Here is a 14,597-nt window from a genome sequence, read left to right on the forward strand (position 1 = left end):
ATAAAGTAAGACTTCTAAATCTTCCCTATTCTATTCACAAAAGGTTAGATTTTCTTTTTTCTTTCAAAGAGGAATGATGCTAACACTGGGATCATTCCTAAAAGGTAAATGGGAAGACTATGTTTAGAAGAGGTTTACAAATAGTTGTCTTTCTTCAAATATAATTTTTAGAATAAGACATGGGCATTCTGCACAGGTGGGGAATGTTTTCTCTGCCAAGGACCACTTGATATTTATAACATCATTCACAGGCCATAAAAAATTATCAACTTAAAAATCAGCCTGTTATAGATTTATTTAATTTTGCATCCCTTCTGCAGTTGCCTTGGCAGGGCCAGATCTAACGATTTTGCAGGTCTTTTATGGCTTGCAAGTTGGACATTATTACCCACCCCTGGTAGTGGGAAAGATGCTACTTGGGATGCCAGCACCTCATATCAAAGTGCCTGGGTTCAAGTCCCAGCTCTGCTCCCAACTCCAGCTCTCTGCTAATGTGTACCAGGAAAGGAAGTAGGTGATGACTCAAAAGGTTACATTCCTGCCACCTATTTGGGAGACCTGTACTGAACTCCCAGCTCCTGGCTTCGACCCTGGCTGTTATGGACATTTATGGAATGATCCAGCAGATGAGAGATCTGTTTTTCTTTCTTCCTGCCTTTCAAAAACATTTTTTAAAATTATTATTATTTTTTTTCATTTATTAAACTTTTATTTAATGAATATAAATTTCCAAAGTACAGCTTATGGATTACAATGGCTTCCTCCCTCCCATAACTTCCCTCCCACCCGCAACCCTCCCCTTTCCCGCTCCCTTTCCCCTTCCATTCACATCAAGATTCATTTTCAATTCTCTTTATATACATCAAAGTCAGTGAACTCTAAAGGCTTCCATAGCCCTGGCAACTCATGACTAGAGCCTAGGGAGATTACTGACGCCATGAACAGGAGTGTCAAATTGTTAAGTCAGCAACAGGAGTCACTGTGTACTTACATCCCATGTGGGAATCTGTCCTTAATGTGTTGTCTAATGTGCAGTGATGCTATAACTAGTACTGAAACAGTATTTTTACACTTTGTGTCTCTGTGTGGGTACAAACTGATGAGATCTTTACTAATTATATACTGAATCGATCTTCTGTATATAAAGATAATTGGAAATGAAAAAAAAAACAAACCTGGTGTTAAATTGGAAATGGCATAGAAAATTAATTAATTTTTAAAAAAATATTATGTAGGATCTCTGTCTTTAATGTGCTGTACACTGTTATTTAATGCTATAACTAGTACTCCAACAGTATTTTTTTCACTTTGTGTTGCTATATGGGGGCAAACTGTTGAAATCTTTACCTAATATATACTAAACTGATCTTCTGTATATAAAGAGAATTGAAAATGAATCATGATGTGATTGGAAGGGGAGAGGGAGTGGGAAAGGGGAGGGTTGTGGGTGGGATGGAAGTTATGGGAGGGGGGAAGCCATTGTAATCCATAAGCTGTACATTGGAAATTTATATTCATTAAATAAAAGTTTAATAAATGAAAAAAAAAGAACTAAAAAAAATGAAATTAAATATTGAAAATATTAGTGGCAAAAAAAAAAATAAGGGAGAGATAAAGATTTAACCACACAAGCAAAGATGAGAGGGTTACAGTACCATACCTGCCTTCTAAGAAATGTTAAAGGAATTTCTTCAAGTTTAAATTAAAGGATGCCAAACAGTTATAAAAAATCATAAGAAAATTTATTGGTTAAGGTAAATATACAAATATAAAATAACATAATAATATAATAGTGGTATGTAAATCACTTTTGACTCTTAAGAGAAATGTTCAAAAGCAAGATGATTTAAGATTACTGGATATAATGGGGGCAGTGCTGTGGCACAGTAGGCTAAGCCTCTGCCTGCAGCGCCAGTATCCCAGATGGGCACCAGTTCATGTCCCAATTGCTTCTCTTCTAATGACCTGAAAAAGCAGTAGATGATGGCAGGTTTGGCAGGTATAGCTACTCATGAAGAATAAAGCCCCCTGCCTAGGCTACATGACTCCCCTTTCTAACACAATCACAGCTTTGGTGAGCACTCTGGACCACAACCCTGCAGTGGCCCAGTCCCACCTCAACTTTGGTGGGTGCAGGTGGCAGTGGATGCAGGTCCTGACTTGGCACTGCCACAAACCTGGCCATCACCACCAACAAGACCTGGCACACTTATTGTGGGAATCAGAGGAATCCTCCATGCCCTTGCTGCCACTGCCAATATTAACAGTAGAGGAAAATGCAGAAAGACTATACTTCAGTGTTTAATGGAAACTAATACCAAGATAGCCTCCTAAACAGACACGCATAGACTCATCCTCAGGAAGAAGTCTGTAATCTATAAAAGCTACTTATTGATAGTAATAGAGCTGCCTGATCCATCAGAGGTGCAAAGAAACCAACAGAGACAAAAGTAGTATGAAAAAGCAAGGCAGTATGACCACCAAAATGAACTGGTTAATGATTTACTATTCAAATTCACAAAAAGGGTGACTGATGAAATGATTGCTAAAGAATTTAAAACAGTGATAATTAAGGAAATTCAAAGATACGTAAAAATATACAAATAGATACAATAAATTAGGAAACCAATGCATGACATGAATGAAAACTTCAGCAAGGATATAGAAATCTTGAACAGAACAAATCTCAGAAATGAATAACTCAGTGAAAATGACTGAAAGAATAACAGACTAGATCAAGCAGAAGAAAGTATATGTGGACTTGAAGACAGACATTCAAAATATTACAGTCGGACAAATAAAAAAATAAAAGACTAAGAATAAATGAAGACAGCCTGTGAGATATTTAGGACAAAATTAAATAAATATTTGAATTGTAGGAGTTCCTGAGGGCAAAGAGAGGAGTAAAGTCTTAGAAAACCTATCCATTGACTTAACAACTAAAAAGATCCTCAATCTGGAGAAAGATGTGCACATCCAAATATAGGAGTAACCACAGGACCCTTAATAGGACCAAGAAAGATCCTCAAGAGACAAAGTCAACTTCTCAAAACCATAACACATGGACAGAATTCTAAATTTGCAAGAGCAAAGAGTCAGGTCACTTTTGTTTAAAAAAAAAAAAAGATTTTATTTATTTGAAAGGCAGAGTTACAGACAGTAAGAGGGAGAGACAGAGAGAAAGACCTTCTTTGTGTTGGTTCACTCCTCAAATGGCCAAACAGCTGGAGCTGTGCCGATCCAAAGTCAGGAGCAAGGGACTTCTTCCTGGTCTCCCAACTAGACACAAATAAATACACATCTCATGTTCATATACTGGAGGAAGTAACATTATTTAAATCTCTATGCTACCCAAAGTGATACACTTTATTTTAGGAATAGAAAAGAAAAATTCATGTAAGATTCTGAAAAGCCAAGGCAACTTCAAACAAGAACAAAACTGGAGGGGCCAAGTGTTAAGGGAACAGTGGGTTAAGTCACCCTTAGTGACCCTGGTATCCCATATCAGAGGCTGGTTTGAGCCCACACTGTATCAATCCAATCTGGCACTCCTGCTAATACTCCTGGGAAGATAGCAGAGAACAGTCTCTGCCACACATATGGGAGATCCAGATGGAGTTCTGGCTCTTAACTTTTACATCGCCCAGCCCTGGCTGTTGAAGGCATTTGGTGTGTGAACCAGTGAATAGAAGATAACTCTCTCTCTCTCCCCTCCTCCTTTCAAATAAGTAAATAAATCTTAAAAAAAAAGGGGGGGGGGTTTACAGGGAACAAAAGCAAAAAAAAAAAAAAAAAAGAATTATAGCAAATTAATAGCTTCCTCACAAACAATCAACAAGATGAAAAGACAATCTACAGAATGGGAGAAAATATTAGAACATTAGCAAACCATACGTCTGATTAGGGGCTAATAACCAAAACATACAAGGAACTTCTAAACTCAACAGTAAAAATCAAAACAACACAATAAACCTATTAAAAAATGGGCAAAAGATCTGTGTATAAAAAAAGTGCACTATCACAAATCATCAGAGAAATGTAAATCCAAGCCATACTGATAAATCAGCTCACACCTACACAGATGGTTATTTTAAAAATAAAATAACAGTGTTGATGAGGCTTTGAAGAGAAGTAGATCCTCTTAATTGATGGTAGGAATGTAAAATGGTACAGCTGTGCTGGAAAACAGTACAATGGTTCCTCAAGTAGTTAAAAATAAAACTTTATGATCCAGACATTCTACTTCTGAATATCTATCCTAAAGAATCGAAACTGGAATCCAAAATGACATTTTCACTTACATGTTCATGAGAGTGTAATTCATAATAGACTAAGATATAGAAACAACCTAAAAGTTTAATGGATGAATAGGTAAAAATTAACAAATCAAGTGAGTACACTGTTTAAATACAACTGGATATGAGGGTACTTCAAAAAGTTGTTGGAAAATATGCACTATCTTTTAAATCCATGTTCAACAAAGTTTTTGAAGTACTCTCATATTATTGAACCTTAAAAAAAGGAATTTTGTTATTTGCAACAACATGGATGACCCTGACTAATAAAATGAACTAAGACAAGTCACAGAAAGACAAACCCTGTAGGTGTTTTCTTATACAACATATTTCTGAAAATAGAGAACCGAATGTGGCTGTCAGGGGATGGGGAGTGGGGAAATAGGAAGCTATTTTCCAGTGCTTACAAATTTTCAGTTACATAAGTAAGCAAGTGTTGGAGATCTGTTGTATGACACCATACCTATAGTGAACAATGCTGTATTACATACTTAAAATTTTATTAATAGGACAGGTCTTTTATTAAATGTTCTTACTACTTAAAAAAAAAAAAACAATGGGATGGTATTAAGAAGTCTTCATCAAGTAAGTGAACTAACTTAATCTGCATTTTAAAAAGTTCAATCTCCTATACTTAAGAAAAAATGTGGGATGACATGGAGCAACTGCAACCCTCAAACACTGATAGAACATTCAATATTACAAAGACAAACACCTGGGAGAAACTGGGTTCTTTCTTGTGAGTTAAACATCTACTCTATGGATCCTATGACACATCAGTTATACTCCTAGACATTTATTGAAACAAATGAAAACATGCACAAAATATCTTGAAAATCCAAATGTCCAACAAGTAATATAAACACATTGTACACGTTCTCTAATAGAACACATTCAGCAATAAGTAGTAACTACTGATGCATGCAACAATATGAATGAATTATCAAAGACACCGAAGCACAGAAAGAAAAAAATACAAAAGAATAAATAGCTTGGGACTTTATTTATATGAAGTTGAAAAAGAATCAAAATCAATCTAGGGTAATACAAATCAAAGCATTTTAGACAAAGACTGAGTAGGAAGAAACAGAGGGGAACTTCTCAAGATGATTTTGCATCTTATTTTGGGTGAAAATAATATAAATGTGTACCATTAACTGAATGCTCAAGATCTGTATATTTTGCTATATATAAATATCCTTCGCATTATAAGAGTATAATAAATTAAATACACAGAATTACAACAACAGGAAAAGAAGTGATTGGGACCAGGAAAAAGCAGATGCAAGGAGAGAGTGGATTCACAGATATCAATAAGCTTTGCAGGAAATGATGACCTAGACCAGATTGGTAGTATTGGAATCTGGTAAAGGGCAGATTTTATATATATACATATGAGACAGGCTTGATTAGATGTAGTAAAGTTCCTAGCATGCATAACTACAACACATATAAATGAGCACTTAAAGTTTTCATTTCATTTTGTTTGAGAGGATAGGGCAGTCAGAAGACACATTAAAAATGGAGTTTTGCAATATGGTACTGGTACAGAAACAGATGGAAAGACCAGTGGAACAGAATAGAAACACCAGAAATCAAACATCTACAGCCAATTTATATTTGATCAAGAAGATAAAACCAATTCCTGGAGCAAGGACAGTCTATTCAACAAATGGTGCTGGGAAAACTGGATTTCCACATGCAGAAGCATGAAGTACCTTACACAAAAATCCACTCAACATGGAATAAAGACATAAATCTACAACCCAACACCATCAAATTATCAGAGAACATCGGAGAAACCCTGCAAGATACAGGCACAGGCAAAGACTTCTTGGAAAAGACCCTAGAGACACAGGAAGTCAAAGCCAAAATTAACAATTAGGGTTACATCAAATTGAGAAGTTTCTGTACTGCTAAAGAAACAGTCAGGAAAGCGAAGAGGCAACCGACAGAATGGGAAAAAACATTTGCAAACTATGCAACAGATAAAGGATTAATAACCAGAATCTACAAAGAGATCAAGAAACCCCACAACAAAACAAACAACCCACTTAAGAGATGGGCCAAGGACCTTAACAGACATTTTTCAAAAGAGGAAATCCAAATGCCCAATAGACATATGAAATGTTCAGGATCACTAGCCATCAGGGAAATGAAAATCAAAACCACAATGAGGTTTCACCTCACCCCAGTAAGAATGGCTCCCATACAGAAATCTACCAACAACAGATGCTGGCGAGGATGTGGAGAAAAAGGCTCATTAATCCACTGTTGGTGGGAATGCAAACTGGTTAAGCCACTATGGAAGTCAGTCTGGAGATTCCTCAGAAGCCTGAAAATAACCCTATCACATGACCCAGCCATCCCACTCCTTGGAATTTACCCAAAGGAAATTATATTGGCAAACAAAAAAGCTGTCTGCACATTAATGTTTATTGCAGCTCAATTCACAAAGCTAAGACCTGGAACCAACCCAAATGCCCATCAACAGTAGACTGGATAAAGAAATTATGGGATATGGACTCTATAGAATACTATACAGCAGTAAAAAAAAAAAAATGAAATCCAGTCATTTGCAACAAAATGGAGGAATCTGGAAAACATCATGCTGAGTGAAATAAGCCAGAAACAAATATCATATGTTCTCCCTGATCGGTGACAACTAACCGAGCACCAAAAAGGAAACCTGTAGAAGTGAAATGGACACTATGAAAAACAATGGCTTGATAAGCCCTTATCCTGACTGTCGAGGAACAACTTACTATTTTATTCCCTTTACTATTTTTTTTGTTCTATTTAATACCATTGGTTGAACTCTGTAATTAACATACAATTATTCTTAGTGTTTAAATTTAACTGAAAAGTTATCCCTGTTAAATATAAGAGTGGGAATAAGAGAGGGAGGAGACGTACAGTTCTGCACATGCTCACTCGGACTTAACCCTAGTGGTAGAGTTGGAAACGTGCCAGGGGATTCCAATTCAATCCCATCAAGGTAGCTTGGACCAATGCCATCTCACTAGTCCAAGTGATCAGTTTCAGTTCATAATGGATCATAATGATAGGATTAAGTGTCAAAGGGATCACTTAAACAAAATGATAGAATCATTTCTGCTTCCTGGGAAGCAGGATACACAGCAGACTCATAGAATTGCAAATGCCCTAAACAGCACTCTGGCCTCAGAATCAGCCCCTAAGGCATTCAGATCTGGCTAAAAAGCCCATGAGAATATTTCAGGCATGGAAAGCCAAGGCACTCTGGGAAAAAGAAAAAAAAAAACCTAAATGGACGAACTCTGTGAGTGAGATGCCAGTGGAAAGAACAGGCCACCAAAGGAGGTACCTTTCTCTGAAGGGAGGAGAGAACTTCCATTTTGACTATGGCCTTGTCTAAATAGGATCGGACTTGGTGAACTCAAGAGGCTTCCATAGCCTTGGCAGCTTATGACAAGAGTCTCGGGTGATTACTGATGTCACAAATAAGAGTGTCAATTGTTAAATCAACAACAGTAGTCACTGTGCACTTACTCCCCATGTAGGATCTGTGTGCTTAATGTGTTGTACTATGCAAATTAACAGTAAAACTGCTACTCAAACAGTACTCTATACTTTGTGCATCTATGTGGGTGTAGTCTGTTGAAATCTTTACTTAGTATATAGTAAGTCGATCTTCTGCATATAAAGATAATTGAAAATGACTCTTGATGAAGAATGGGATGGGAAAGGGAGTGGGAGATGGGATGGTTGTAGGTAGGAGGGAGGTTATGGGGGGGTAGGGGAGCTGCTATCATCCAAAAGTTTTACTTTTATTAAATAAAAGTTGAAAAAAAAAAAAGAATGGAGTTTTGAACATGAAAACTATTAAGTCCTAATGACACATCCAAAGCAGGAAATGTCAAATAGGTAGTAAATATATAAGATGTTTTTATTAACCACTAGACATCAAAAATGATGAGAGAAGTTTAGACAAAATATTCTTAAAATGTATTTTAGAAAATTTACTCACTTAATCATCAAAATTTTCATCACAATTTTTAAGAGGTCTCAGGTGAGAGACTATTTTAATTCCTCCCTTGTGCATATCAGTGAATATATTTCCCTCCCTCAGATTGTGGTATTACACAAAACAATATAAAATGCAGAAAAGATATGAGATACTTAAGCTATTTTCAAATTAGCCAAGATGAAAGACAACATACAACTGAGAAAGATCATATAATATTTTTGTCGGTTTTGGAAGATACAAAGTTCAACTCCTATGTATATATACATGTATACACAAAGATATCCACTGAATTCTCTATTAGTAACACCAAATTTGTCTGCAGAAATCATGGTGACCTACTCCAACATCCTCTGAATGGAAAGCTCACTATATATATATTAATAAGCAAGATATATCAAGAACAATAGTCTAAAACAAGTTCTACCACTAAGCAGTGGCTCAGGACCTATGGCTCTTCAATAAATTAGGGCTAGCATGTAATCTCCTTGACTTTTAATGATTCTACAATGGAATAAAATGAAATATGTGTTACAACTCGCTGAATTGTTGGGACACAAATGGTTAACTGCACACCTGGTAAAGCTGGGCACAAGCAAAATGACCCCGATAGTAACACTGTGGCATTTCATTGCCTAAGATTCTGCTGGCTTGACTCTGACTTTTACAGTTCCTTGCCTAATAAGACCATACAGTATACACTGTTGGTCCCAATAAACACCTACCAAGCATCTTTTCTGAGCATTCAGACCCACTTTATCACAGTGGACATGGATCTCTCAGCATGTCTCCATGGCCCTCCCCCAGCAAACATCAATAATACGTTATTGCCCACTGTGCAGGGGCTGAGCACTCACTTCAGCCTCCCCTCCTGCTCTCCAGGCAGGCTACAATCCCACCTCCAACTCCATTATGCTGTCCTTTCCACAATAACAATCTTTTCTGCTTTTATTGGCTGCCTCCTTGCCTTCTTCAAACCCTAAAATCTTAAAACCTTATAATGCATAAAAATACTTCTAATAAAGGCAGAAAAGTCAAATAAATGTAGATATATATCATGTGCATATGTACACATTTGGCTTTTAGCTACTTATTCTGAATCAGGAACTTGAACTTAATAACTTAAAGTCCTATCCTTATGAATCAAAGACCAACTTCATTTCATTTATCAATTCTTTTGCCCAACCTAACAAAGAAACAGAGAATGATAGATCCAGTAAGGAAAAGGAGTATAGATAATGGGACAAACAATTGACTTAAAAAGGGTTTCACTATTAATTAGAAAGATACAACATAAAGCAGTATTTCCATCTCTTAAGAAAAGCCTTGGACTTTTGCAGACAGCCCAGGGTTTCTCAAAAGTTAACACAAAACTAATCACTTTGCTATAAATGTGTAACTTGGTATGACACCAAGAACAAGGAAAATGACAATTATATGTTGAAGAAATACTATAAATCTAATGCAACTTTATAAAAATGCCTACCTTTTCCTCTAGTTTTTTCTTCTCTTCATTAAATTGGCTTACTCTTTGTTTGAGAAACTCATTGAGCTGTAAAATCTCTTTCTCAGTAGATGCAAGCTTTTGCTCCAGTTCATCTTGCTGGGAATGGGACACTGACTGCTCTGAAAATGGAGTCTGGAGGGCAGTGTTCTCATATTGTGGCTATTAGGAAAGAAAAAAAGCAAGTAAGATTTTAAAGTGTAAAGACCCTGGTTTCAATCCAAGCTCTCCTGCTTTCTAATTATACAGTTATTAGATATGTTCATGTATAAGTGAAATGGACATCAACAGTGATATAATGGTACATGGGACATGAAGGAAAGTTTAGGAAAATGGTTATTTTAGGCTACTTGGCACTATCCACAAAGCACTAAAGGGTTATTTGACAATGGGCTTGAATTAATTAAAAGTATATGAAAATCCCAGGACAATCAGGAAAGAAAATTAAAGGGAGGTATAATGGATAAAATAAAAAGCAAAAGAAAACTGATTCATATAAAATGCTCAAATGGTAAGAGAGAAAAAAAGGAATAAAGAACAACAAATAGAAACCTTTAACAAATATGGTTGATATTAGTGGAACTACATCCAAAGTCACTCTGAATATCAGTGGTTTAAATGCATCAATCAAAAAAACAGAAATAGTGAGAGTGGATTAAAACATAAGATCCACCTATTTGTAGTGTACAAGAAACCCATTTTAGATTCACTAAATATAAAGGCACACATGGATGCAAACTAAAGAGATGGAGAAGACGTACCATACCAATATCCCTTGAAAGCAAGAACAGCTATATTAATTTCAGAAACAGCATCCTTTACAGCAAGGAAAGTTATCAATATTACATAATAACAAAGGGGTCAATATTCTAACAAGACATAACAATCTTTAAAGCATATGTATTAAACAACAGTGTCAATATACACATTTTAAGCTACATCTTTTTATTTTATTTATTTGAAAGGCAGAGTTACAGAGAGGTAGAGGAAGAGAGAGAGTGAAAGAGAAAGAGACAGAGAGAGAGAGAGAGAGAGAGAGAAAGAGAGAAAGTCTTCCCTTTGCTGGTTCACTCCCCAAATGGCCACAGTGGCCAGAGCTGAGCCAATCTGAAGCCAGGAGCCTCTTCTGGGTCTCCCACAGGGATGCAGGGGCCCAAGGGCTTGGGACACCTTCTGCTGCTTTCCAGGCCACAACAGAGGGCTGGATTGAAGTGCAGCAGCCGGGACTCGAACCAGCGCCCATATGGGATGCCGGCGCTACAGGCAGTGACTTTACTCGCTCACTACGCCACAGTGCTGGGCCCCAAAATACATATTTAAAAAACAACAACTGCAAGGACAAATAAATAATCCACTACACTAGTTAGAGATCTTAACAATTCTCTATTAGAAATGGTCAGATCCAGCAGGTAGAGAATCAGTAAGCACTCAGTTGATCTCCATAGCCCCAGCAACAAATGAGACACAGCTGACATCTACATACTACTCATCTCAACAGCATTACACATTCTTCTCAAGCTCATCTGTAACATTCACCAAGATAAACATCACTCAGAACCATAAAACACACCTTAACAATTTTACAAGATAGGAAACTATCCAATGTCTGGCTCTTAGACCAAAGTGGAAATAAACTAAATATAGGGGCCCACGCCATGCACAGTGGGTAAAGCTGCCTCCTGCAGTGCCAGCATCCCATATGCGCACTGGTTTGAGTCCCAGCTGCTCAACTTCCTATCCAACTCTCTGCTATAGCCTGGGAAAGCAGTAGAAGATGGCCCAAGTCCTTGGGCCCCTGCACACATGTGGGAGACCTGGAAGAAACTCCTGGCTGTTGGCTTCAGATTCGTGCAGCTCCGACCACTGTGGCCAATTGGGGAGTGAACCAGCAAACAGAAGACCTCTCTCTTTCTCTCTCTCTGCCTCTCCTTCTCTCACTGTGTAACTCTGACTTTCAAATAAATGAATAAATCTTAAAAAAAAAAAAAACTAAAAATAAAAAACAGAAATACAGCTGGGAAATTCCAAAATACTTAAGAGATTAAAAAAAAACCTTCTAAATGATGCATGGGTTAAAATTTCTAAATAATGTATGGGCTAAACAGGAAATGAGAAATTTAAAAATTTTCTAATTAAATGAAAGTAAAAATAAAATTTACCAAAAATTGTAGAATCCAAGAAAGCAGTGGTTACAGGGAAAGCTATGGCACTGAATACATATATTAGACAAGAAGAAAACTCTAAAATCAATTTTATAAACCTCTACTCCAGGAAACTATGTAAAGTAGACACAATCAACCAGAAGAAATAGAGGTTATAAAATTTAAAGTAAGCAGAAGGTACAATTAAATCACAGCAAATAATTAATGAAACTGGGAATAAGAATTGAAAAAAAAAAATCAAAAAAGCCAAAAGATGGTTCTTTGAAAAAACCAGCAGGTTAACACCCTGGCCTGCAGTGTTGGCATCTCATATGGGCACTGGTTCAAGGCCTGGCTGCTGCACTTCCCACCCAGCTCTCTGCTATGGCCTGGGAAAGCAGTAGAAGATAGCCCAAGTCCTTGGGCCCCTGCACCTACATGGGAGATCCAGAAGAAGCTCCTGGCTCCTGGCTTCAGATCGGCGCAGCTCCAGCCATTGCAGCCAATTGGGGAGTGAGCCATTGATGGAAGACCTCTCTCTCTCTCTGCCTCTCCTTCTCTGAGTAACTCTGACTTTCAAATAAATAAATAAATCTTCAAAAAAGAAAAAGAATAAAACCAATAAAATCAATAAGCCTCTAGGCAGGCTAAGAAAAAAAGAAAGCAGACACAAATTACTTACTACAGATCCCATGGATAACCCACTGGAAAAGAACAAGTTCTTGAAAGACAAAATCTACCACAACTCATTCAATACTCAATAGGATCATATCCACTAAAGGAACTCACTAAACAGTTAATAACCTCCCCAAACAGAAAGTGCCAGGTCCTAATGGATTCAATGGTAAATTTAAATTTACCCAAGGAAGAATGTATACCATTTCTGAAAATTCTCATCTAGAACACAAAAGTAGAAGTAATACTTCCTTACTCAATGAGGAGCGCATTGCCATAAAGCCAAAATGAGACAAAGTCTTTACGAGGAAACTATAGACCACTGTATGCATAAACATAGATGCTAAAATCCTCAACAAAATATTGGCAAATTAAATCTCAAAGTGTATAAAAATAATTATACAAGAAGATCAAGTGGGATTTTCCCAGGTATGTAAGGTTGGTTTAACATTTGAAAATCAAAAATGTACTCCATCACACCAAATAGCTAAAAAAGAAAAATCACATGATCAATAGATGCAGAAAAAGAATTTGACAAAAACCAACACCCGTTCATGATTAAAAACTCAGCAAACTAGGATAAGAAGGAAACTTCCTCAACTTAATACACAGCTACAAAAAAACTTGTAGCTAACACTTTTAGTGGTGAGCTTTCCCACTAAGATTAGCAACAGGCAGGGTGTTCCCTCTACTTCCTACTAATGCACTTGGGAAAGGAACAGAAGATGGCACAAGTTCTTAGGACCGTGCCACCAACGTGCGAAACCTAGATGGAGTTCTAGGCTCCTTGCTTCAGTATCACCAAGCCCCAACTTTTGTGGCCTTTTGAGGAGTGAACCAGTGGAAGATCTGTTGATCTCTGACTCTCTCTCTCTCTCTCCCTCTCCCCGACCCTCCTTTTCTCTTTGTACCTCTGCCTTTCAAATAAATTAAAAAAAAACAAAAACAAACAAAAAAAAACCTCATTTTTTTTCTTTTCTTTTCTTTCTTTTTTTTTTTTTTTTGACAGGCAGAGTTAGTGAGAGAGACCGAGAGAAAGGTTTTCCTTCCATTGGTTCACCCCCGAAATGGCCACTACACCAGCACACTGCACCGATCCGAAGCCAGGAGCCAGGTGCTTCCTCCTGATCTCCCATGTGGGTGCAGGGCCCAAGCACTTGGGCCTCCTCCACTGCACTCCTGGGCCACAGCAGAGAGCTGGACTGGAAGAGGAGCAACCGAGACAGAATCTGGTGCCCCAACCGGGACTAGAACCCGGTGCCAGCGCCGCAGGTGGAGGATTAGCCAAGTGAGCCACGGCGCCGGCCAAGACTCATCTTTTTCAGTCCCTTACCTGCTTTCTCTGAATTTCCTACTTTGCAGAGAAAGATTTCCTTTCCTTCATTTCTATGACAACTGTGCCCATGCTCCTTCACAATTGGGCTCTTCTGTTAGTTTCTAAAATACCACTGTTCCCTGTCTTAGTTCTGGGCCCCATTTTCTTATTCTCAAACATTCTCTGTAACATCTGAACATGCCCAAGACTTCAACAACCACACAACACTTAGAACAACGACACTAAAATCTCTTACTTGTGGCTCAGACCTGACTGCACCCACACATGTCAGCCTCATGCTGCACCTCAACCAAAGTGACAATGTGTAAGTTTAGCTCAGACTTATCTCCTTAAAAATCTGTTTCTTTAAAGATTTATTTATTTACTTGAGAGGCAGAGTTACAGAGAGAGAGAGAGAGAGAGAGAGAGAGGAAGAGACAGGTCTTCCATCTGCTGGTTTACTCCCCAAATGGCCGCAATAGCCGGAGCTGAGCCTGGCGGATCTGAAGCCAGGAGCCAGGAGCTTCTTCTGGGTTTCCCACTTGGGTGCAGCAGCCCCTCTACTGCTAGGTTGGAAGAGGAGCAGCAGGGACACAAACCAGCACCCATATGGGATACCAACACTAGGCAGAGGCTCAGCCCACTACACCCACAGCACCGG

The 14,597-nt window shown here is 37.9% G+C and overlaps 1 protein-coding gene across 2 annotated transcripts in view; it reads right to left on the reverse strand.

The window, feature by feature from the left end:
• The window catches only part of CEP85L (centrosomal protein 85 like), a 228,405-nt gene that overhangs the window by 37,826 nt on the left and 175,982 nt on the right, over positions 1–14,597 (reverse strand). For both annotated transcript variants that reach the window (XM_062186677.1, XM_062186675.1), the window contains exon 6: positions 9,788–9,967. In XM_062186677.1, the coding sequence (XP_062042661.1) occupies positions 9,788–9,967 (180 nt within the window). The remainder of the gene's footprint in view (positions 1–9,787; positions 9,968–14,597) is intronic.

Source organism: Lepus europaeus, chromosome 3, assembly GCF_033115175.1.
Source record: "Lepus europaeus isolate LE1 chromosome 3, mLepTim1.pri, whole genome shotgun sequence".
In the NCBI taxonomy this organism is placed as follows: Eukaryota; Metazoa; Chordata; class Mammalia; order Lagomorpha; family Leporidae; genus Lepus; species Lepus europaeus.